The 26,777-nt window shown below is 40.1% G+C and overlaps 1 protein-coding gene across 4 annotated transcripts in view; it reads right to left on the bottom strand.

The window, feature by feature from the left end:
* Window positions 1–22,209, bottom strand: part of ubr5 (ubiquitin protein ligase E3 component n-recognin 5) — an 85,131-nt gene extending 62,922 nt beyond the window's left edge. For all 4 annotated transcript variants that reach the window (XM_069657066.1, XM_069657067.1, XM_069657068.1 and 1 more), the window contains exons 1-4: window positions 21,977–22,209; window positions 9,752–9,796; window positions 9,549–9,630; window positions 8,811–8,887 (exon numbers count right to left, since the gene is read on the bottom strand). In XM_069657066.1, coding sequence (XP_069513167.1) covers window positions 8,811–8,887; window positions 9,549–9,630; window positions 9,752–9,796; window positions 21,977–22,038 — 266 coding nt within the window. In that variant the 5' untranslated portion in view covers window positions 22,039–22,209. The remainder of the gene's footprint in view (window positions 1–8,810; window positions 8,888–9,548; window positions 9,631–9,751; window positions 9,797–21,976) is intronic.
* Between the last annotated feature and the right edge of the window lie 4,568 nt (window positions 22,210–26,777).

The following is a 26,777-nucleotide window of genomic DNA, read 5'->3' as shown; positions in this document are numbered from 1 at the left end:
TGCTAGAGTGCGTCACAGCTGAGCAGAGCAGCAGGGACGGGAAGGGAAGCATTAGGAAGCATTATCTTTCCCATACAGAACTTAACATTGTGAACAATAAAGTCATGTTAAAATCACAGTAATCAGCCGAAGAAAGCTTGCTTTCAGAGCACTGCTGTTTCTACCCTCTGCGCATCTAAACTGCGAAGACGAGATCCCGTGTTTACAGTCTGGCTCTCAGTTAGTTTTAACTAAACAACAAGCTTACACGTCTACACCTCTGTACAACCCCGCAGGAAGATACAGGGTTTGTTTTAATAAGCCATCGTCACGCGGCTGCCAGGTGTGTGCGTCTGTCTACTCTGCCCTCCGTCACACCTGCAGCTCCTTAAAGCAGTGAGACACAAGCACGCGCACTGTTCTCATTCACATAACGGCAAATGAAGACGTTTTGTGAGGTCCCTTTCACGTCTCATAAAGATGTTAAAGTTACGATGTTACGGTGCTACCAATGACTGTATATATTATGGACAACGCGTCTCCATCTGCTCCCACTGTACAAAATTGATGCCAAAATAGCCCCCGTGTTAGGTGCTGCCATCTTGCGATGGCGACGTCATATGGAGCCAGAGACTGCGCGGTAGAGATCGGCGAGTCAAACGGCCGTAGCCACTTCCGCTAACCCAAACACACACTTAACTTACCGAAAAAACAGCAAGGATCCCGCACACCGGTGTGTTTAACAGCAGAATAGCTTCTCTGTGTTGGTCTGAGGTTAACGTTCACAGGTATGGAAACTTCAATAACTGTAGTGATTGTTTTAGTTACGTTTCCACTCACGGATCGTCCTCCGCTCTGCTCACCCAGAACGGATGGGCTGCAGGGGCCGAATTTGTCAACAGAGCTGTCAATCATTATTTTGACAGCATCAAATAACTAATTAAAAATAAACTTGTCAGAAAAATGAACACTTGGACGTAAATCAGCCTGATAAGAACTAGCTGTAATGACAGAAATCACGTTTGAGAAAGAAAAAATTGGGCGTGTATTTTGATTTTAAAGTTTGACCCATGTCCCACCTGTTAACAAGGAGGAGGCGGGCTTTATGACCTATACTGCAGCCAGTCAGCAGGGGGCGCCCGAAATGTTTGGCTTCACTTTTAGGGAGCTGTCATGTCGTCCATCTTTTTATACAGTCTATGGGTGCTACAGACAGATAGAGAGCAGAGCAGAGAGACAGCCTTGTCACCGTGATGCTACGTTTTGATTGAGTCCCAACCTGCGGACTGTTGCCTGAGCTCCAGACCTCTGCCCGGCGATAGACAGTCCATAGATCGTCCAAAATGCCCCAAACAGAGCAGAATAATAAGAATAGGAAGACAGACAAAGGGCAGATCCTCTGCTGATACAGACACCATCTCACATCTCTCCTGGATTATGATGTTGATTAAGAGGGAATATTTAATATGGAAAATTCTGCTCATTAAGCCTTTATTACTATTATTAACAGTATCAGAATGCCAAATGAGCTGGTCTGTGTTTAGTGACTTTTATCTTCAGCAGCACTGTGTGAAGGTGGGAAAAACAAGAAAATCATTTTTGTTCATACTTTTGTGTGTGTTTTTGTTATACTCACTTCTATTTAATTTGATATTTTATTTTAGTGCTAAGCTGCTACAGGAACACTTTTATTTAAATTTTGTGTGTCGTGCAAATGTGACAATAACTTTTCAGATTTGGAATTTTAATATTCTAATTTCATATTTTGAACATATGTGAATATATCGGCCGCTATATATCGATATCGCAATTTTTTAAACTCCCAAATATCGGAATTGGCATCGGCCCAAAAAATCCAATATGGGTCTGGCTCTACATATAAAACTGTAAAACTCCTATTTTTAATGTTTTTCAAAACAATCACAATAGTGCTCGACAGCTCTTTCAGATCAATTTTCAGCTTGTGTGTGAGCAACTACAGATTCACATTGACAGCTGTCGCTTTTCATGCATCACTCGCGTTTGTATGCGAGACTCGAGCTGCCAGGCATCTGTTATGTAGTGAGTAGTGGTCGACCAATATGGGTTTTCAATGGCCAATGCTGATGCCGATCTTTAGAGAGCAGGGCGGCCAATGACCGATATATGGTGCCGATATCTTCTCATCTTTCCTGTATATAATGAATCTAAATGACTTTCATAAAGCAAATATATTCAAATTGTTTATTGCCTTTCTTAAGGCAAAACGCATTTAGAAAGACAGGGCTGGCAGGATCAGCCCAGCTGAATCCACAGCAGACGCTCAGTTGACATGCACCCAGCCGTCACACTCATTATTATTGAAGCAACAAACTCACAACGCTTGCTACCGTTACAATTTCCAACTAACATTAACCTGGTTCTGCTCGAGGTTTCTTCCTGTAAAAAGAACGTTTTTCCATGCGGTATGTCCTCTCGTGGTTACCAAGCATTTTTGAATGCACACAACTTTATAGGTTAATAATTCATTTTAATCTAGCTGAATCAAGCTACTGCAACAACCGTGTGGCATGTGTTAATGATGGCGGAGAATTCAAACCCCAGCCCGGCCAGAGAGAGAGATTTTCACCCCCAGCATAACAGACAGGTGTAGGTGTGTTAATTTTTTGAAAAGACCTGTTGACTGTTTGAACGTATATAGCTGTCATAGCACAGCTCACTCAGAGCGCTGAATGTCCGTTCTATTTTGACTTAATTATTTTATTTGTATATTTTGCAAGGTGTCAGAAGCCTATGTTGAAGGCAAAAAGGCAATTCAATATATATCTCTGCAAGTTTTGCAAGTTTGCCTCTCGTATTGGTATCCCCTCTTGTGGACATATTGCGCAAAAATAGATATTCAAATAGTTCTAAAAGTTCCATGTGTTTTTTGGAGGGAAAAATCGAGTTTAACTTTTGGCCAATTTTGACAGCAATAGAAGGCAACTGGCTTTTAGAAAGTTACTAAAATAAATTAAGATCTTCTTCATGTTGGTTGATTAGTGTCAAGATCAAAATAAGGCATACATATTTTTATATTTGCAACACTTATGTTCCAGGAATGCATGGAACCTTCGACAACAAAGACCCTGAGCATCAATGAATTGTTAAAACATTTACAAGCACAACGAGACTTCCAGTTACTGCAGCATTGGAGAGAGATGCGAGGTAGAGGGCCCCCCTGTTTCACATAATTAACCATCATTTCACATCAAGACCCCATTCAATTTATTTCTAAAATTCTGATGGAAATCATGGGACATGGGTGTTTGACAAGCCACCAGAGCTGGAGAGGGTTAACCACTTTCTCCTTCCCAAGGCCTGCAGAGGAGCTGCTCCTCGATCAATCATAGTATGTTTCCACCAGTATCAAGACAAGGAGCAGGCTCTGTGCTGAGCAGACATAAACTCCACTACCGGGACAACATCTTGAGTCTTTATCCTGACTTCAGTGCAGCCCTGGGTATAACCGCTAAAAAAACACTCCGCAGCACGTCCGCTCCGTGAACTGTCCGAGACGTGAGTTTTCATTTCACAAAGTTACTGTTACTGTGCAGATCAGGCTGATTAAACATAGATGTGAACACCATTAGAAATGGTTGATGACACACTGTATAATTAACATAACAGCAGCCCACAGGTCTATCTTTTTTATAAGGAAACCTGGACCTTTGCAAAGCCCTACCCCCTGAGCAGGGACTTTTCAGGGGCTAAGTCAATTACCCTGTAACTAAATTTAGACCCTGGTTCCTGCTGTCGAATTGAACCTTATTATAGTCTACAGTTAAGCGTACCCCTCTCAGGATACCCCCGTTCAGTTGCTCATTCTCAACTACAGTTTGGTTAAAACACTGACAAGATGTGAATAACATAAGAAGGGACAAGATGCGTTTTAATGTGTTATTCTATGTGTACTTTAGTTTACCATTTCTGTATTTTGAGAGATATCCAAGTGATCACACAGTGCTGGAATCTATGTCAATTGTAGATTTGTCGTGTAATAGAGAGGATTATAACAAGACTATTATCCTACTATGAACCCAATTACATTTTTAACACTCAACGTCAAGGGCTTGAATAGCCCAATCAAAAGGGAAAGAGTTTATACATATTTGAAGAAGCTCAATGCAGATATTCCTTCAGACAGTGAACATATTACACTAACTAGAGTGGTTTGGCTAGGTGCTTGCATCCTCATTTAACACGAAATCCAGAGGAACTGCAATCCTTATGAATAGGAACATCCCATTTATAGTTACAAAGGTGACACATGACCTCATGGGCAGGTTTGTGCTTGTCCATGGGCATATGTAATCTTGGTCACTATTTAACATCTATGCCCCTAACTTTGATGACCCAGCCTTTATTTAAAATATTTTCCGCCTTATAGCACAAGCGACTGGGGTGTTTCTAATTGGAGGGGATTTAAAGTTTTGTCTAGACACGAGGGATGCAGAAATTCAACATTTTGATTACTCGGCCCATTGCTTAAACGATTACTTGAGTACTCGCTTTGTAGTTTTTTGTTTTGTTTTGTTTTTTCCCATGCAGTCCAGTTTACAAAAGTTACTTAATGGAATCAATGCGGGGTAGGGATGTTAATAATTTACCATGTAACTGACAATAAGAATGTCGACTGATTAATACTATATATTTATACTAACTGTTACTATCTATACAGTAAAAAAGAAAAAACTTTTTTGCAGATCTACTTTTTCGCAGATCTACTCCACGTTCCTGGGACATCGGTACCATCCCGCGGCGGGTCTTACAGTCAACAGACAGCGCATCAGACTATTCCCCCAGCATGTCGACATGTTGCTATTTCGTAACTAAAACCACAACAAACTTTGTCCTAGTTAATAAGGACAGGTGTAAGCCTGGCCCTTTTATTTTAAGTTTCCATATCCTTTTGTTAACTTTTTGACTGTTTTAGAGCAGCAACTAAACTTAACATTTACGCTTGAGGCACAGCAGCGTAACTGATTAGTTATTTATATCTCCTGACATGCCGTCAGGATAGGATTGGAGCCCGACTGATATTGTATTTTTGGGGATGATGCCAGTTCCGATATCAGGGAGTAAAAAAATTCCAATATTGATATATCGGCCGATATATTCACATATGTTCAAAATGTATCTGAAATTAAAATATTAAAATTCCAAATCTGAAAAGTTATCGTCACATTTGCATGACACACAAAATTCAAATAAAAGTGTTCCTGTAGCAGCTTACAAAGCACTAAAATAAAATATCAACTAAGTAAAAGTGAGTATAACTCAAAAACACACAAAAGTAGGAACAAAAAATGATTTTCTTGTTTTTCCCACCTTCACACAGTGCTGCTGAAGATAAAAGTCGCTAAACACAGACCAGCTCATTTGGCATTCTGATACTGTTAATAATAGTAATAAAGGCTTAATGAGCAGGATTTTCCATATTAAATATTCCCTCTTAATCAACATCATAATCCAGGAGAGGTGTGAGATGGTGTCTGTATCTGCAGAGGATCTGCCCTTTGTCTGTGTTCCTATTCTTATTATTCTGCTCTGTTTGGGGCATTTTGGACGATCTATGGACTGTCTATCGCCGGGCAGAGGTCTGGAGCTCAGCGAACAGTCCGCAGGTTGGGACTCAATCAAAACGTAGCATCACGGTGACATGGCTATCTCTCTGCTGCCTGTCTGTTACACCATAACATCGTAACTTTAACATCTTTATGAGACGTGAAAGGGACCTCACAAACGTCTTCATTTGCCATTCTGTGAATGAGAACAGTCCGGTCACGTGTGTGTCTCGCTGCTGTAAGAAGCTGCAGGTGTGACGGAGAGCGGAGTACACCTACAGACGTACACACCTGGCAGCAGCGCAATGATGGCTTATTAAAAACAAAATCCTGTATCTTCCTGCGGGGTTGTACGGAAGTGTAGACGTGTAAGCTTGTTGTTTAGAGTGTAACCGCTGTGAAACTAGCAGACAATAATGCTTAAAGCTCCTGTACCTTTGTTACTATCGAACTTAAAACTAACTGAGAGCCAGACTGTACACACAGGACCACGTCTGCGCAGTTTAGATGCGCAGAGGGTAAAAACAGCAGTGCTCTGAAAGCAAGCTTTCTTCGGCTGAGTACTGTGATTTTAACATGAGTTTGTTGTTCACAAGGTTTCACTCGGTATGGAAAAGATAATGCTTCCCTTGCTGTGTGTGCTGCTCTGCTCAGCTTTGACGCGCACTCTGGCAGCAATAGGAACGTCCTCATTTCCCATCATGCCTGCCGCCTAGTGCTGACTGAGTAGTTTAAGTTGTTAAGAGAACATATGTTCTGCATATGTTGGCAATTGTCATTTTTGTGCTGGTTTATAGTAGAGCCAGACCGATATTGGATTTTTGGGGCCGATTCCGACATTAGGGAGTAAAAAAATTCCAATATCGATATATCGGCCGATATATTCACATATGTTCAAAATGTATCTGAAATGAAAATATTCAAATTCCAAATCTGAAAAGATATTGTCACATTTGCATGACATAAAAAATTCAACTAAAATAGTGTTTCTGTAGCAGCTTAAATAGCACTAAAATAAAATCTTAAATATAAGCGAGTATAGCTCTGTGCTCTGCTCTGTCTGTCTGTAACACCGTAACATCGTAACTTTAACATCTTTATGAGACGTGAAAGGGACTTCACAAAACGTCTTCATTTGCCGTTCTGTGAATGAGGACAGTCCGCACGCATCTGTGTCTGACTGCTGTGAGGAGCTGCAGGTGTGCTGAGGGCGGAGTAGACAAACGCATATAGTCTGCGACAGCGCAACGATGGCTTATTAACACAAGATCCTGCATCTTCCTGCGGGGGTTGTACGGAGGTGTAGACGTGTAGGCTTGTTGTTTAGAGCGTAACCGCTGTGAAACTAGCAGACAATAAAGCTTAAAGCTCCTGTACCTTTGTTACTATCGAATTTAAAACTTACTGAGAGCCAGACTGTACACACGGGACCACGTCTGCGCAGTTTAGATGCGCAGAAGGTAGAACACAGTTTGTTGTTCACAATATTTCGTTCTGTATGGGAAAGATAATGCTTCCCTTCGCCATGACGCGCACTCTGGCAGCGATTGGGACGTCCTCATTTCCCATCATGCCTGCCGCCTAGTGCTGACTGAGTAGTTTAAGTTGTTAAGTTTGCTATTTATGTTCCAAAATGCAAAAAAATTATTTTGTTAGTGTTTTTAATGTGTCTGTTTAGAACAAGTTCTGCGTATGTTGGTAATTGTCATTTTTGTGCCGGTTTATAGTTGTAACCATGAGTGAGGTGGCTGTTTCATTTCTTGATTTCAACTGTATTTTGTTAAAAAGATAGAGATCCTGGCTCTCATGCTGTCAAAATTAAGACAGCACCCTCTGCCTGTCCGGAGGTGCGTTGGCTTTTTCCCATCGCACCGCTAAAATTGAATGTATTAATATCGGAGGACATATACACCGATACCGATATATCTGCGAAGTGCGAATATCGGCCGATAAATCGGTCGGGCTCTAGTTTATATTTGTAACCATGAGTTAGGTGGCTGTTTCATTTCTTGACTTCAGCTGTATTTTGTTAAAAAAAGATAGAGATCCTGGCTCTCATGCTATTGAAATTGTAACTGTGCCCTCTGCTTGTCAGGAGGTGTAATGGCTTTGTCCCACAGCACTGCTAAAATTAAAGTAATACATATCAGGGCATATTGGGGGACATATACGCTGATACCAATATATCTGCAAAGTGCGATTATTGGCCGATACAATTAGCTGACCGATAAATCGGTCAGGCTCTAGACAGGATCTTATGTTTATTAAAGTTAACATCCAAGAAAGGTAGGCTGTAAATGCTTATTTACTTATTGTTTTGCTGGATCACACAGCTGAATTGTCCAGTGGGATTTATCTTTTTTGCCGCGCGTGTGTGTTTCTGCAAGTACTATTAGCTGCAAGTACTATTAGCTACTATTACTATTCGCGTCACAGGATGAGCACGCATAATGGAGAGCTTGTTGTCCATCACCAGCTGTTTTTCTATGAATGATATTTAATTTTGATGCCATGACACAGGGAACTTACTGAACTTATAGTAGCAGTGTAATTTTCAGGTAATGTGCTTTGCATGTGTATTTATATATACTTTTACTCCACTGAATTTAAAGAATAATATTTAAAGTTGTTAAAATCAGCTCCACATTTAGAAGTGGTGTATGCAGTAATCCTTCAATAATAATCCACTGATATTAAACATATTACTCTGAAATAGGCAATCCTGCACAATGAGTAGGTTACCTTAAATTATGGTACTGTAAGAATATTTTGATCCTAATCATTGCATTGCTTAAGTTTTTATTGCAGGGCTTTTTTGCTTGTAATTGAGTATTTATACACTCTGATATTACTCTTTTCTTTAGTACTTATTCCATCGCCGATAAAAAATAAACTCTTCATTAGAGTAGCTCAATAATCTGCTGCACAATGAAACTCGCAGTGGTTCTGATCAAGCACTCATAGTTCTCTCCTTCCTCTCTTATCCGACAGTCATTTTCAGGCACCTCAGTTTTGCTAGTGATCATATTTTAGCTCAGCTGTTAGCAATAGCAGTGAAAACATTACTAAATGCTTCATAATGTGTCAAAAGGTCACACTTGAAGTCAAAGTAGAACGACCACCATCAGTGAGCCTGAGCATTTTCATTGTGTTCTATAAAAGACATCTCCACAAGCAATCTTTTCACCAACTCAGTGCCAAAGCTACAGTATTTTCCGGGACAGATCACAGTAAGAAGTGTCTCACCCATCGCTTCCATCTGGTTTGCTGAGCTCCAGGCGATCAGGCTGAACAGCAAAGCTGATTCTACACACACGTCCATCCTAAAAAAATGAATTGGTTTTTTTTTAGTCACACATTTGATGAATGCAAACCTCTACAGAAGGTAAAATCTGATAGTACCGTTGCATTTCAGTTGTTAAAGGAATTGAAGACTAAAATCTCTTGTTACCAGCATCATAAAGTCAACCACTCCACAACATTTAGCCTTTCACACGGGTCTATATGGTTCTCTCTGTGCATGTATGTATGTGCATGTGTTTATTTATCTCAGAGGTGTAGTTTACCACAAAATATAATTTATGTTCTGACGACATCAAACCCTGTGCTATTTGATTTAACAATAAGAGTAACACACTACTCATCACCGTGTGCTGATTATTAATACACAATGGCTGAGTAAACAATGACAGGATAACTTCATATTATGCACTGAACACAATTCCTTCCAACTGCATGCACAACTTTACAGACGTTTCTGTCAGAGCTCAAATAAGCAAACTGAGATCAATAATACATGACTCTACAGTATGTCAAGGCTCTCACTGGATTAGCCTACTTAGAATGTGTTGTTTACAGTACACAACTCCATCTATTAAATCCACCTTATAACCCACACTCCTGCACAACCATAAAGTAAAAAAGAAGCTAATTGCTTTATGTATTACAGCTAAATCAGAGGCTATTTGTTAATAGCGACAATACCTCAAGGAGAAATCCAGCGTGGTTTGGACCGACAACACACTGTTTTAAGGTTGCCTGCTCCAAAAGACCAAGGTGTGGATGACTGCATTAAAAAAGAGAAAAAGCAAGAACAGATATGAGATTATACACATGATAATGGTAAAGATCCCATTTACAACATTAAAGTAGGCAAAGTAGCAGTTTAAATGTTGACACAAACTTACCTATTATAACTGTATTTGTTGAGTTTCTCTGACACTTCACGGAGCCTGAAAAGAAAGCATAGACAGTATTTATTTAAGTAAGACCCATCTAAACAGAATTCATGCAGTTTCATATATGCAATTAAATTCAGTGCTGAGAGATTTAGTGATATACATAAACAACTGATTACTAGGGATGTGGAGTTCAAGCTAAAATACTACGATATTCAATGGGAACTATTCGACCATTATTCGAAGACCCCCTCCACCCCACCCCCTGTGCTCATAAGTGCTCATTATGTAGAATTGCCCATTTCAGAATGAGGTTAATGCATTTATGTGTTCATCGACAACAGAGAGGAATGTAACTAAAACAGTAACTACAGACACTGAAGTTTCCATAACCGTAAATATCTACTTCAGACCAACACAAGAAGCTGTTCTGCAACGATGTGCGAGATCTATGTGTTTAGGTTAGCAGAAAGGGCAGGATATCGTTACCGCAGCTCCACCCGTCAAACTCGACTATGCCATCTCTATCTCCAAATAACGTCACCAGTGCAAGACGCAAGCGCCCCATTTGGGGATATTTTGGCTTCAAATAATTACAATGACATAGGGCTGCACAATTATGGCCGAAACAATAATCACAATTATCTTGATCAATATTGAGATCACAATTTTTTATTTCTGAATTTAAGCGACAACATTTTTTTAAATGTACTTTCACATATAAATAAACAGAACAGCACCCTCAGTTCCATTTTGTGCTACATTCTGGTTCATGTACAAATTTTGCATCAAACTGAGACTTAACTGGGTTCTTTACCTGAATTTGGTGCATCTTGTAGAGGCAAAATACAATGCAAATTGTATTGGTAATTTCGAATGTAATATGTAACGTAAAAATAATAGATTGTATGGTTTTAAAACACGTGGTATAGACAAGTATCAGAAAAAAACACAAGAAGCTGATCTGCTGTTAATTACGATACCGATGTGCAGGATCTTCGTTGTTTTTTCAATAAGTTAAATGTGTTTTGGTCAGCGGAGGAGGCGGGACTTCGTAACGAGGCTCCAACCACCAAACTCTACTACACAGTCTCTGACTCCAAATAACGTCATCAGAGTAAGATGGCAGTGGCATATTTTGGCTTCAAATAAGTATGAGAGGTGAGCTAAACCAGTGCCCCAAAATGCCTATTTTTATAGAACACATAAAATGTGTCCCGCTGGTTGCTGGCTTTTCGGGATTTATGATACAAAAATTGGACAAATAATATGGCTTGCTGTTTGATTTATGGACCTATATGGCCATCCAAGAAGTCTGTGCTCCTGCTTCTGTCGGTGAGTTAAATTGTTGTATAACTACCCGCAGTACAACTGTATTGATATCTTTGCATTATGTAGCGGGTATACTGAGCTCCTCATACCTGCCTTGTTAGCTCATTCAATGTCATATTACATATATTTATTAGTTGCTGGTACATATTAGGGATGGGTCATGAATTTAAAATATTCAAGTAGTCTTTTTTCTTTTTCTTAAATCTAAGAGTCCATGCGAATATTATCTCACCATAAAAATATATTTTTTCCCTTGTTTTCACCAGCGCCTGGTTGTAATAGGGTGCTACTACCAGAGGCTGTAGCGCATCTGAAAGCTGTTGCTAACCGCCATTAAATAACAGGAGAAGAAGAAGAAAGCATAGCAATAGGTGCCGGTAAAACGGGTGAGGCGCTGTGAGATTCGGAACCAGAGAAAAATGCAGAGACCTTTGGAACTCCTTCGAAAAAATAAACGAAAATGAGGACAAGTGCAAACTTTGCCAGGTAAAACTACTACACTGCCTGGCCAATAAAAAAGTCACACTCTTATAATTTGTTACTTTGCCTTTAACTTTGATTACGGCACACATTCACCAAGATCTTGTATTGATGATGGGAGAGTTGGGCCACTGTGTAAAGTTTCTGTAGCTAATCCCACAGATTCTCAATGGGGTTAACGTCTGGACTGTGGTGGCCAATCCATGAGTGAAAATGGACTGTACTTATATAGCGCTTTTCTAGTCTTTGCAACCACTCAAAGCTGCTTTTACACTACATGTCACATTCACCCATTCACACACTGATGGCTGGTGGCTGCTACGTAAAGTGCCCAACTGTCAATCAGATATCACATTCATACCCGTTGGCTATGCCACCCGTTGGCTATGCCACCGGGAGCAATTTGGGGTTCAGTGTCTTGCCCAAGGACACTTCGACACTTCGACATGCAGCCTGTGGGAGCTGGGGATCGAACCTCCGACCTTCCGATTGAAAGGCGACCGACTCTACCACTGAGCCACAGCCCTGAGCCCCAAAATGATGTCTCATGCTACCTGAACCACTCACAATTTCACAATTTGAGCCCAATGAATCGTGGCATTGTCATCTTGGAATATGCTCATGCCATCAGGGAAGAAAAATCTGGTCATTCAGGTAGTCAGCCGACCTCATTTTTTGGCCACATACTGTTGCTGAACCTAGACCTGACCAACTGAAGCAATCCCAGATCATAACACTGCCCCCACAGGCTTGTACGGTAGGCACTAGGCATGATGATGGGTGCGTAACTTCATCCACCTCTCTTCTTAGCCTCATGAGCCCATCACTCTGGAACAGGGTAAATCTGGACTCAGACCACATGACCTTTTTCCATTGCTCCAGAGTCCAATCTTTATGCTCCCTAGCAAATTTAAGCTTTTTCCCCCAATTAGCCTCACTGATAAGTGGTTTTCTTTAGGCTACACAGCCGTTTAGTCCCAATACTTTGAGTTCTCATGGCATTGTGCTTGTGGATTGCTCTTACTCCACTGCATCAGTTAGGGTTAAATAACTTGTTGCCAGCTGAAACATATTATTCACTGCAGTAATTATCCAACAACCCAGGTGGTGACTTTTTCTGCCAGGCAGTGTATATCATGTCAAGTGTACAATAACTATGCATAATATGAAAGGCTGATTGCTACTGTAACAGAAATAATCTATGTCTTTGTGTTATGTAGGGGAGATGCACAGTTTATTATAACTAGGGCTGTCAAAAATAACGCGTTAATTGCAGAAACAGAAAAAATAATGCGTCAAAAAAAATAACGCAGTTTAAGGGCACTTTAGTGTATCCCCTGACCTCATATCACTGAACATACAACCATATAAGGCAGCTTGGAAAACATGACAGAAACGCATGGCACAACGTTACCTGGCTAATCATTGTTATTTTATCTATTATATTATTTACCTGTGGCGAGCAGGGTTACACCAATGACTGCATATATAAATGGACGACGCATCTCCATCTGCTCTCATTCTACAGAATTGACGCCAAAATAGCCCCTGTGATAGACGCACAGTAGAGATCGGCAGGTGGAGCTGCCGTAGCCATTTCTGCTAACCAAAACACATACTTAACTTAGTCAATAAAACAGCAAGGATCCCGCACGCCAGCATGTTTAACAGATGAACAGCTTCTTGTGTTGGTCTGAAGCTAACGTTCACAGATATGGAAACTTCAATGACTGTAGTGATTGTGACATTTCCTCCCGCCGTTTGTCCTCTACTCTGCTATTCCGGAACAGATCGGCTGCAGGAGCCGTATTTGTCAACAGAGCGGTCAATCATCCTTTTTACAACATGAAAATTAATTCAAAATAAACTAGTCAGAAAAAAAATGAACACTTGGACATAAATCAGCAAAATAACCAACTATAATGACAGAAACCATGTTTGAGAAAAATGTATTTGCTGCAGCCAGTCACCAGGGGGCACTTGAAATGTTTTGTCTTCACTTTTAGGGAGCAGTCATGTCGTCCATCTTTTTACACAGTCTACAGCCTACACACACACGCACTGCAGAGAAACACACACTCAACATAGCAGACAGCAAAACAGACAGGAAGAGGGGTGTGGGGCAAGCAGCTGTGTGCAGAGAGATGAGCTGCAGTTGTGTTGGGTGGAGGTCAGTTGTGAAACATACGGTGGCATGTGTTTGCGGGGGTGGGGGGCGTGATCTTTGTGTAATGGTCGAATAGTTGCCATTGAAGATTACAGCAGACTGTAGTCTTGAGAAGACCGGCTATTTTTAAGTTACCCGGTTTACCCGCCTCTTTCTCATTGGGCGAGCAAGTGGCGAATCCGCTACCTCTTTAGTCTGATAAAATAACTAACTGCAGTTAGTTACCACCACAAAAAGAATCCCCTATGTTGGAAACACAAAGTTAAACTAGCTCATTCACCTGCTAATAAATCAGCCACAGGTGTAGACTAACTTGCCTATAACTTGCTGTTTGCCATTCCCCGCTTCTCTCCACCACCACCCTCTTCCAAAAAAAGTAACTTTCGGCTCCAAAAAAACCAACATGGCAATGGCCAAATCTCTAACTCTTTTAAACTAATTTTGTAAAGAAATGGTTTCAGGTGAACAGATAGCTTACAGATAGCAGAACTAACTAGGGCTGTCACCTTTCAATCGAAATTTGATATATCGTTCGAATCATAATTCAAGTACAGTGTACTTGTCATTTGAGTATTATAAGTCAGTAATTTTATGATAATGTTTTAAATTTTAAGTATGTTTTAAATGAAGTAAAGTAATTTGCTACATTTGTACATCCATCAGTTACTGAGTAATATATTTATCGACAGATATTGCAAGCTAGAAAGAAAAACTGACTTGGACCAGACACCAATCAAATGCATCGCATTAAAAACAGGCCAATCAGTTCAAAGTGTCATGCATCGCTTCAAAACAGCAGTGCCTACGTTTTTTGGTTAACCAGACTCCATTAACAAACACAGTAATCTAACCTCGCAGAACACAGGACTTGTCTACCGCTGCCTTGTTAGTTAGTTTGGAACCAAACTAACCTTTTAAACCATCACAGAATAACACAAACTAACCGATTGAGGCTGCAGTTGACCATCAGCAACTCTTGTGTATTGTGAGGCAAAATTAATGTTTTTGTCAATGGAGTCTGGTGGCAATGAAGAGAGCTATATAACTGTTGTTTCTGGTTAAACAAAGGATCTTACTTTTAAACTAAAAGGTACATCTCTCGTCATTTTGACACCAAAACATGCAAACATAGGGCCCAGGTTTGAAAAGAACAAAGTTTCATTTTAATTATAAGTAATTATAATTATAATAACCTCTATGGGGAGGCCTTTTGGCAATTTTGTAGGGGGCGCTAAGGAGCTATTTTGGTGATCTTACGGCAGACGGCCATAAAATATCAAATTTTTGGCCAGACCTGACAAGTGTGCGCAGTTTCATGATGCTCCGAGGACATTTAAGCCTCGAAAAATGCAAAATTCGATGACAATGAAATAACAATAATAATAATAATAATAATGATAATGATAATAATAATAATAATAATCCAAGCAATTACCCGTTGGTGCTCGGGCCCTAACAAAGGTTTAGCCCCCACCCACCCTCTCACTGTTTCTAAGTACGAGTGGTATTTCACAGTTTTCTAACAATTAAGAGTATCCTCGGGAGTCGCATGCACAAACCTCTTTTTTAGTTTAAGTAGTTCGACCTCTAGTGGAGACGTATTTTATTCTTTATAAAAGGTTGTTCAAGGAAATATAGGAGTGATCACGACCCCATTGAGTCAGGGGCAGAGCATGAGAACCACATACAGATCGGTGTCCTGACTGCGCTGCATGATTATGACCGGCAGCACAGTGACATCCCCTCCCCTGGCCAGAGAAAAATGGAGAGCGGCACAGAGTCACAAGGCACATATACCAAAGAGGGCTCTTTTGAGGTCGAGGACTACTCCCCTCCAGAGTCCCATGAAGAGCACTTTAGTGTGGCTGAGGACCGTGGTGGTCTCGAGGCCTATCACTTCGAGCCGTTGGCTCCAGCCCCAGTAATGCCTGAAGCTGGAGCTGTCAGAGCCAAGGCAAAGAAAGTGTGCATGCGCTGACCATGCGTGTAGCCTGATACTTATTTCTGATTATAAAGAGAGAACGGGCGCATTCTCTGAGGCTAATGTACAATGTGCTAGCAAAATGTAAACTGTAGTGAATGATGTGTCTTGATCTGGATATATTTCAAAATGAGGAAGTTGTTTGGTAGATAGTCACTCACAAGGCTCCTTATTGCTGTTCCTGCTTAATTTCCTTCAACATTAAACATCAAAAGTCTCACGTAGGCCTTTTCCTACATTATTATGATTGTGAAAAATTAATTAATAACAGGTTACGGTCGTAAGTACCGATATGAGTACTTATTATTTCAGTTCTCATAATGACTTTAAAAACAGTGTGTAACAAAGTAAATTGACATAATGTTACAACTGCAACTGTTGCTGACATTTTAAACTCAACTTTGCTTCTCCGCCTACCTGCTTAACTAACAGGAGGCTAACGTCAAGTTGTAAAGCTGTATTCGGGTGTGGTACTCGTCATAGTTTTAGGGGAACAAGTACGAGTACTTAATCTCTGATACCTCCCGATACCTGATACTGGTATCGGGTATCAGGAGGTATCAGAGCGTTATGGCCTTTATTAAGCTCACACGCAGTCAACATGCAGCCAGCCGCCACACTCAACTGCCGTAAAGCAGTTCGCCCACTGGTTTTGCGACATCATGATGAAGACGAAATACAAAAACACATACGACAGACATTTTCATATTATTTTTTTGCTCAGCTCTACCTGGAATACTGACTGTAGCTCTTGAGGACTATTTTGTGTTCCATAGACTAGGCTACATGCCGCTTTGCTGTTTGTCTATGTTGCAGTGTGTGACTAAGTAAGTGACTCGTTTATATTTTGGCTAATTCCCCACCAACTCAACGTTTCATCGTAATATGTAACATCATATCACTCAGTTAATATGTCCGGCATGTAGTGCTGGATGGTGATCCTGGGGACGCTGCGTCAAGTTTGATGTAGCCGTAACTTTTTTCCAGCAGGTTTTGCTAATGGGGGATCCGTCGTCTTGAATAAGTCCCAGGTCCTTCTTGGTGTACCCTAAATGCCCTGCACGCGTGTTCCTCTCTCTTTGTTGTTTTGCAGCGCATGTGCGACTTTCAGTAGGTGAAACCTCCCTGCGTTATCAGAACAAACAGGTAGAAGAGGGGAGATTGCCCAGTGCCACTAGTTAGCTAATCTATTGCGGATGGTGTTTTCTCGAATGGGAAAAAAAGCCTACAAAACTAAATGGGTCGCCAAATATACTTTGCCGGCCGTTAATATACATTGGCAGCCCACCCAAGTCAAGTCTATTGCCCCTTTCACACATGCACTCCTGACATTTTCCTGACAATTTGAGGACCTTCTGACCCCGACATTAGCCAGAGTTTCCCATTTCACACATGTCCCTCACAGTGGGAGATTTTCCCCTGTCGTCTTTTTTTATCTGTCAAAAGCATAGTCATCAAGGTGCTGGTTTAGATCAGTTGGTAGAGCAGGCGCCCCATGTACAGAGGCTACAGTTCTCGACACACTGATCGCAGGTTCGACTCCCGGTCTGCTGGTCATTTGGTGCATGTCATCCCCCACTCTCTGCTCCCCATATTTCCTGTCTATCTTCAGCTATCCAATATAATAAAGGCAAAAGCCCAAAAAATAATCTTAAAAAATAAATAAATAAATAAAGATAGTCATCCACAATCGATTATTTTAATGGACACTTCCCCAGGGTCCAAAATTAACTTTTTGGTCTACGTGCCATTGGCGGTAAGCCAAAAAATTTTAACGGCCAACATATTTTTTAACCGGCCATAAAAACTAGCCGTAGGCTATCTTAAGTAGATGTCAACCGATAGTGGATTTTTAAAGGCCGATATAATAACGATAGTTTGTACGAGGAAAAAGCTGATAGCCAATTAATCGGCCGATATCTACCTACCCCAAGGAAAAAAATTAAACTAATTTAAATGAACAATCTTTTACCTTCATTACATATCCTTACACATAACTGTTGAACTGAAAGTCTATGTCAAATAAATAACAAAATAAAAACATATATCTGGAACAGAACATGAATCTCAAAGAGTAATGAAATAAATAAAATAAGTAGTAAAGAAAATATAATCTGCAAATGAACATCTAACTCAAAGAAACAAGAAACATGTTAATCAATTCTATATAGCTATTAACTAAATAGGCTGTCAAATAGATAATGTATATATATATATATATATATATAACTATTATTTACTTTTATATATGTAATATTTATTTCAATCTACATGAATGATTTATGTTGCACTTTATTAATCATTTTTAAATTGAAATTATACTGCATTTGTTTTCTTAAAGTTTCTGGTTTAATAAAACCTTTCTGATAAAGTAAAGTTTTACTAAAGTTACAAATGAATGGTTATTATCATCACAGAAGCTTTCTGGCATATATTTGGAAGAAAAAAATAGAAACACTACTTCAGCAGACACAACTCAAGTAGCAGCAATGAAGTTACCATAAGAATCTTATATAAAAAGCGAATGTATCGCCCCTGCGTCAGTCTCTCGCTCTTTTCCTTTAACTTTACCTACACATTGTTGTTCACAACAGTTTGTGTTGACATCGTGACGTGCTTTACTCCTACAGTAGCCTTATGCAAATGCCGGTTTTTAATAAACCACTCACTGCTAGCCAAATTGTAGTGAGCTTGCTAGCTAAACAGAGACCGCAGCATGAGCTCGGCAGAAAAGCAGTGAAAGTTAACGATAGTCTAATTCATTAATAATGCAATACTATAAACAACAACCTTATCATGACCATAATTTGTAAATAAAGCTGTGTTATAAAGTTAACTTTAAGTAATTATCCCAGGTACCTGCATTACCTGTATGTCACCTATGGAGACTCCATTAAAAAGGTGAATGCACGCTATGTATGTCCCTGCCTGAGGCTGCACAGCCATTGGCCACTATCGGAGCCCAGATCCGCCGATGATTATAGGTTTTAATAAGTCCTATCGGGGCCAATTAATCGGCCAAAACGATCAATCAGTCGACCTCTAATCTTAAGTAACCTGAAGTTATTGTACTGTAAGAATATATTGATACTTGTCATTTTCACTCTTGTTAAAGTTTTTATTGATTTTGTATTATTTGTATTTCACTGTATTTACTATTTACTGCAACAAAATAAGCTTTTTATTAGTGCAGCTCATTAATCCACTGCACAATTAAACTTGCAGCAGTTCTGATCAAGTACTAGCTCTATCCTTCATCGCTCATCCGACTGTCATTTACAAGCTCTTCAGTTCTGCTAGTGACCATATCGTTGCTCAGCTGTTAGTGAAAGCCTCTGCTGTTTCCTGCTAGGTGTCTCAAGTGTTTAGCTTCTCCTCTGCCTCCCGTAGTGACAGTGGTACAGGTTAATACTGTAGTTTAGATGCAGTGATGGCGAGGCTTAGTGAATTGGAAATACGTCTCCACAACACGGAAACTCAATAATTAGCTGCTGTAGCAAGTCCTCATTAGCCAGTACGGGCTGCTAATGTAGCGTCAGTTCCCCGTAGCCCTCATCGAGCCATCACCCCAACAACACCGGGTTGCCAGGGTGGCTGTGTGACTGTCCAAAGGACGCATAGCAGTAAACATAGGATGCTCACAGTCCGCCAACGACTAGTTCACGTTTCTAACAGCTGCTCTGTTACACCTGTTACATGTCAGGTTCGAGAAGTGAAAGTGTAAACTTGTACTTTACAGATTGTTGATGCACTAAAGCCCTACTGCGTGACCTAATTAACAGAAGCGTGAGCGCGCCGATGGTGGTCAGCGAGGGTCAATTAAAGGCTTGAGATACAATTATTCACAGACACACAGAGACGCAACATCTTCTGTTAAATTTGGACCTTCTTATTCTGTTTTTAAAGATTCTAAGTGCAGCTAAGTAGTGTTGGTCTCATTAGTCAGGTTTGATAGTTTCTACATGTAACTACGAGCCTCCTTCACACGTGGCTCAGCTGCTGCTGTGAAAACGAGACCACGGGTGAAAAAATACAAAACGCCAGTTGTATATTTTGGGCAACTTTGTAAAACGTGCAACTCATGATGAATGTAAACAGAGCAGACAAATAGGGAGCGAGAAACAGAAAGAGCTGCTGCGTGCTGGTATAGTAGGTGAAGGTGTATGGGGAGAAATAACTGAAGAAAAGCAGGGTGAGAGGATTAAAGTAGTTTTGTGAACAAACACTAACATATGGTGGAGAAGAATAAAGCACAGTTATAATGGAGGTACGATAGAACTTTCTTTAAATAGGGCGACTTATTGTTCGGTCCCTCCCTTCCCCCGTCACTCGCTCGCCATAAATGTTCCTGAGTATTTCCTGCTGCGTACACTCATCGGCCAACCCGGACTTTCTCCTGGCATGTTACTAGGTCGCTAGAAGGAGAACATCGGGTAATGTTGGGGTCAAAAAATCTGCCGTTTGCGTTCACACATGCAGCCCCCCAGGCAATGTCAGGAAATGTTCAGGAGTGCAGTGAATGTGTGAGGCTTATGTGTGGGAAACCTTGTTGAATTCATTCAAACTTGATTTCTGGGAAAAGTGACAGCCCTCATCTGACTTTTGCCACTACTAGAGCTCTGAGAACTGGCAGGTGTTGATGTTTACATCTCTAGGGGCTGAAAGACAAAGTCTTCTGGTCTCAGTGGGCCATAATAGTTTCACTAAAGCACAACAGAAAGATATTAAACATCAATTTCACTACAATGATATGCTATTCGTTTTACACCCCGGACATCCTTCAGTTAGGTCAAAGACACCACTGGCATTAGATTGAGGAAATTTAACTGGATGTATAAGCCAGGCAAGCAATTTTTTTGAGTCTAACTGGACGAAGCCTTTTTTAGATCAGATGAAACAACTTATCTGCTTTGACAACTGCAATCTCCTTTATGTGGAAGAAAGAGAGGGGCTCTAGCAGCACATGGTGACTGTAGCATGCAATGGCATTCATGCCTGGGGATGAAACTGCCATGACCTCTTTAAGGAACCAATGATCCACACGACCAAGATGTTTGAGTCCCTTCATCAGAAAGACAAAACTTTGTTCCCTGCCTTTGGTAGTACACTAATCTGGAAAAAGGGTCAAAACACTCTGAGCCAATATCCAGTACTTTATCTCAAGGTCATTCTAAAAACAATTTCTAAACCTCTTTGTCTTCAAAGAGAACAGCATATTAATCAGTTTCATCTCAGTGGATGACAAATCGAAATAGGTTTATTATAAATCACATGTTCTGCAAAAATAAATGTCCTGGACCTCTTACAACTACTGACTAATTATCTTTTAAACCTACCAAACTCAGTTTATGCATGCCAGAAGCATGTCACTGGTAACAATATTATTTGTAACATTAAGTGTATTAACTGTTCCTATATACTGTGGCCACATAGCATTTTGTCAGAGTGAAAAGAATTTTAATTTGTAAAAGTATCTGAACATTTAAGAATAGCATCGATCATGTGCACTTCAGACGCCTTGACTTGTCCCCTGAGTAAAGTAGATAACAGGATTATTGTTAATGCAATGTTGCTAACTGTACTTCACAAGATATTGTAGGTACTTAATGATATCTCAGTGCGCAATGTTCAATGCAGACAAATTACGAAACTAAATGTGCCATCTACATTCAAAAATAATCTGACACAAAAGACATTGAAACACAAATATTTGGCTTTGACAAAAGCGTGGTGGGGAATACGCTTGCTAGTAATGGCAACTAGCTATTGGTTAGCTGACGTGAGCTAACGTGAGCTAACATTACTTCATTGATAATGATAACCAACGAAACTCCCACAAAACAAACAATGACACTTGTCAAAAAAGTACAGATGTAATATGCACAACGAAATCGCGATTAATTTCAACAATCGTGTTTTACGGCATTTTTCCCTCTCTTTCCCCATCCCCCAACCCGCATTGTCTATCTCAACTTTGACTGTCAGCCAATCTTTCCAGAGAACCAACAAAACAGCCTGCTAGCGTTAGCTATTCGTAGCCAGTTAACGTCTAGCATCTAGCCCAGACTATAGAGCTAGCAGCAGGCTAATGAGGACTGTTCAAGATGCTAGGCCTTGTTTTAAGTCTAGGGGGTCATTTAAACTCTTTAAACCCCAATACAAACGCAAGACAATATCTAAATCGTTCATAAATACAATCTCGAACACTATATACCACACTCAGCACATAAATGTTGATTTTTATTTTGCTTTAGAACGGGCCGCAACTAAATACCTGTCATTGAGCTGATCCTCGGTCCCGGGCAACGGGTGAACCACGAAGTGTATGGATGTCATGAAGTCAATCCAAAATCACACACTGGCGTGTAAAAGATGTTAAAATTGTAATTCTTTCAATTTTTTCATATATGTGGATTCATAAGAATCGATTAATGACGAAAAACCTCGAGTTTAGATCCCAGCCTCCTCACACACATGCCGCCATCTTAACTCTAGCAAGCGTCTTCTCTCTGTGTGTGTTGATTAGTGTACTGTGCACATGCAACCGCTCGACTGCTGTGCCGCTTGCTGAAACAGGAAATGGTTTAAATTAGACGGGAATGGCCTCGATAAGAAAGGCAAGACTACTGTTATCAAAATATTAGGCTTTTAGACTCCAAAGTCTTTTTTTTTTAACTCGGCTCAGCCAATAATATGCATTTTTAAGCCCTGCAATACTTTTTTAGGTACATTTGCTGTAAAAGCCAAAGAAAAGGTTAAGTATTCTTTACAAAATGAGAAATACAATACAAGCCAATAAAAAATAGTATTTTAAAAAAGCCAATGATTGGTAAATATTTCTTTTCTTTATTTTACCAGCCAAAATAGAAATTTAAGCAACCAATTTAACAGTTGCGGCTTTGGCAGACATAGGGAAAGGAAGGGCAGGAAATCATCATGCAGCTTAAGGATGACATATGATTGCTGAAATAAACTCAAAATCCAGAATGACTTGTATTTATTGCGCTAAGTACACGTTGAAAGTATTTTTTTCAGTAAATAACCTATATGAAAAATACCTTCACTTGGCTTTACCCCCTCAGATGTATTTTCTGCCCCCTTAGTTAAGTTATGCAGCCTACCCTATAAAAATATCAGAAACAACAAATATATTGGCAGAGATACAAGTGTCATAGACTGTAATGAAGCATCTTCTCTTAAGTTTTCCTTACTTCTCATGCTGACTTTTACATTCCTTTCGGAATGACGTCGGTCTGGTGATTACAGAAGATGAGGAAACGCAGCGCTACCTCTTACACCCCTGCTGCACCTAAGGGAGATTCCTGCTTGAGCCCTATAAGGGCCAAAAACTCCAGCTCAAGACCGACCCTTTTCACTCTGATCCACGCTCCTTTAATACACGCAGAAACACAAGCACTCACACACTCACTCACTCATTCGCAACAAAGAGTTAGATTTGTTATAATAGCCTACTTAAACATAACTTTAAGTGTCACCGACAATCGTGGCCATAGATATTCATGCAGACTGTCTTGTGTCATAACGCACGCAGTAGAGAAAATAGACATGGTTACTAGCAGCAAAAATAATTAAATATGTGTTAACAGCCGACCTTTCTTCGATGTTACACAAGCAGAAGGTTAGTTAACATAAGATCCTGTCCGATACCGTCAGTGTGTCTGGAGTTGTACTGTTGTGCCTCGTGTAAATGTACATAGCGTCTCTCTTAATTGGGAAAGGTAGCCTACTAATCGTTTCTGATAATATGGAATTGCTTTAATGGATATAACTTTAATCTGAGCATCAGCATAGATCTGTTTATAGCTGTGTGTGTTCTGCGTGAGGGCGCAATGGAAGGAGAGAAGTTACATGAGCAGGTCAGATATTTGAGAATGAAGGCTGTAATCTGCCTTGTAAATAGCAACGTGCCTACCTGCAGGTGCACCTGATTCATGTTACACTTTTAAAACACTTTAATGTCACCAACAGGATGGAAAAAAGCAGAAATAGGCAAAGAAGGATGATAAGATACTGTTATACAATATAAAAAGGTTTGCCCCCTCTGCATTTTTCACCACCCCTTCATTACTTCATCCTGGTACGTGGCCTGTGGTCAGTGAAGCAAATAAAACCACATTTCAGAAAGTTAATATACATTTAAATATGCATTATTGTCAGGATTTGAATAGGCTATTGGACAAATATCCTAAGCAACTGGCACTGACAGTTTCCACTGAAGGAGACAATGTAATAGGCTAGGCTATATAGCAGGGCACAGGAAAAAAAAACATTTTCACTGCCTCAGAACAGGATTCTTATTTTTCTGTCATCTGTGGCACAAGTTCCTACTCAAAGTACAGAAAATAAACCTATTTTAACTTAAATGACAGATCATTGTTGTAAAACTATAATGTTATCTAGTCTGGCCTGGAATTCATATTGACAGGATTTTGGACAGGACTTGTTGCAAAAAATGTTCTTAGGGAATCTAGTTTAAGTAGTGTTAATGTTTAAAGTAAAATGTTAAAATAATGGACAATGCAAGAGATATCAATATATGTGGAAGTAAAACGTTTTTCAATTGCTCCTTTGGTCTCATTTTCTGCTTCAAATGCCACGTTATGAAACCAGCTGAAACAAAAGTTGAAGAATTTACTCCTTGTTCACTCAGTCCAACAGAGGTTGATGACGCCCTGCATAAAAAATGCTGTATCCTTTTTCTGGACTGTAGTCAAACAAACCACAGAAATCTCAAGCTATTTTCAGGTAATCCACTGGGTTATCAAATGACCTCTCATGTTGTTGAATAGAGAAGAGCAAGATCCTGTGAACAGCACTATCATCAGAGAAAGGTTAATGGGTTCGAAATAATGTGTGAGCTTTAATTCTCAAACAAGAAAGATCAAGAGAGACCAACAGCTAAACCATCAACACTGATATCATATTGAATCCCCATATTTATTCTTAGATCAATGTACAAGCACCAGTTCCTGTCAGTCAGGCCACGACCAAAAGTATAGGTTATACACAGTGAGGTAACAAGATCACTGGCTGGGGAAGAAGACTTTAAAATAACTCCTCCTACTGCTGGCTGTGACATATCTTGATATGTCCAGGGCAGGACTGGCCAAAAAGGGATAACTCTGTCCTGTCCTCACCAGGTCAGTTTAGGCCTAGGGAACAAAACCTGTGCTCCAAACATTCAGTCACAGATGCTGCAAAGCTCAAAGGAATGGGCTTGCTTCAATTGTCTTTTGAAAGACTTAATTTTTGGAAAGAGACATTTAACACCCTAAAAAAAACATCTGGTATTGTAAAGAAAGCTGTTACATCAGGGGCAAGGCTGCAATTGTATTTACAAAAACCCATTTATAAATTGCACAATACTATGAGGATGCAGTAAAGTTTAGCTCAAGTGAGCATGGGCAGCATGGTCGGTGTTTTACTGGGCTAATAAACACCGACCAAGAATCTGTGTCTCCATTGCAACATGCTTATACTGGAAGGCCAACCGGATCGGCTAGACAGACCAGAAACAAGCACAGAACCCATGAAAAATGTGGCTGTTTTTTTGTGCCATGATTGCTTACTCTATAGCGTCATAGCCTGACAATCCTGTAGAGACTGAATCACGCTGACAACAAAAATTATTGCTGACAGCATTTTTATGATTTTGTTTTAAATGACACATTGCATGTAGGGAGAAACCCACAGAAAATAAAAACCCAACACTGGAGTAGCTCAAGAGCAGGGTTTGTTGGCTTTTTCAGTCTATTTGGCACATGTTTTGGATTAGATACATCAGGTTAACAGCTTAATTTCAAATGAATGCTAATGTTGCTCTTGCTCTGCCGGAAGTGTCAATAAGAAACACATTTGCTGTAGCACAGGGGTGTCAAATTCATATTAGGAGCGGGCTGGATTTGTTCAAACGAGACCTCAGATGGGCCGGACTATTATTCTACCAACACCACTATGACTAAATAATGTTGGCATAGATATTTCGGCTACTAGCTGTTTTATTATTTGAAACCTTTCAATAAGAGCCAACAGATACTTGTACCTATCAGTGAGTATTGCATGTTGTCACCAAAACAACAAAAAATGTAAATTACAATTAAAAATTAAAAGTTACATTAAGCAGAACTGGAACAAGCAACAAGTCTGTGTAATCCTTGCCACATATTAACAGATTCAGACTTCAAATTTCATTGTCTGTCATTCACTGATGATACATTTGAAAGAATGCATGTTACAGATATAAAACCCTAAATTTATAAAAATAATAATAGTAAATAATAATACTGTACAACAGCAGGTTACTGTAGTGGGGAGAAGTGTAATATCAAGTGGCATAGTAAACTTTTCCTATCCACTCTAAACAACAGTACATTTTGTGTTTAAATCTCTTTGTGATTCATTAATTAATCATTCGAAATATTGCTGGTTAAGGCTATAAAACAGCCACCTATTGTCCAGAAAGTCCGATCTGATATCAGGGTTAAACCAGGAAGTCTGTGATCCACCTGCAGGTGGCGTCGGGCACGTTCAGCTGAGAGAGCTTGTCCTGAAGCAGAGCCGGGATGATCGTGTTGAAGGCAGAGCTGAAATCCACAAACAGGATCCTGGTATAGGTTCCTGCTGAGTCCGGATGCTGGAGGATGAAGTTGAGGGCCATGTTGATGGCGTCGTGTACAGAGCTGTTGGCTCTGTAGGGGAACTGCAAGGGGTCCAGGGGGGGTCTGTGACGTCCTTTCGGTGTCAGAGCACCAGGCGCTCAAAGGACTTCATTATCACAGAGGTCAGGGCGACAGGTCTGTAGTCATTAAGTCCTGTGGTCCTTGGCTTTTTGGGGACAGGAATGATATGTTGGTATAGACCTGTATTTTTCTCTCTTGCTGAGAAGTTCACATTCTTAAAAAAAATTGGGCAGGACCGACTTTAAATTGGCATGGTTAAAGTCTCCTGCTACTAAAACAAAGCTGTCTGGTAGTGCTGGCAGATGATGGTTGATGGTATTCTGTTGCTGCTCCAATGCTAGCGGCGGTACATAGACAGCTGTTATGATGACAGAT

The sequence above is a fragment of the Semicossyphus pulcher genome, unplaced genomic scaffold (assembly GCF_022749685.1).
Source record: "Semicossyphus pulcher isolate SPU_LCO1_2020_fin unplaced genomic scaffold, fSemPul1.0.p SCAF_9, whole genome shotgun sequence".
Taxonomy (NCBI): domain Eukaryota; kingdom Metazoa; phylum Chordata; class Actinopteri; order Labriformes; family Labridae; genus Semicossyphus; species Semicossyphus pulcher.
Note: the sequence above shows the minus strand (reverse complement) of the source record. Positions and strands in the feature narration are given on the sequence as shown.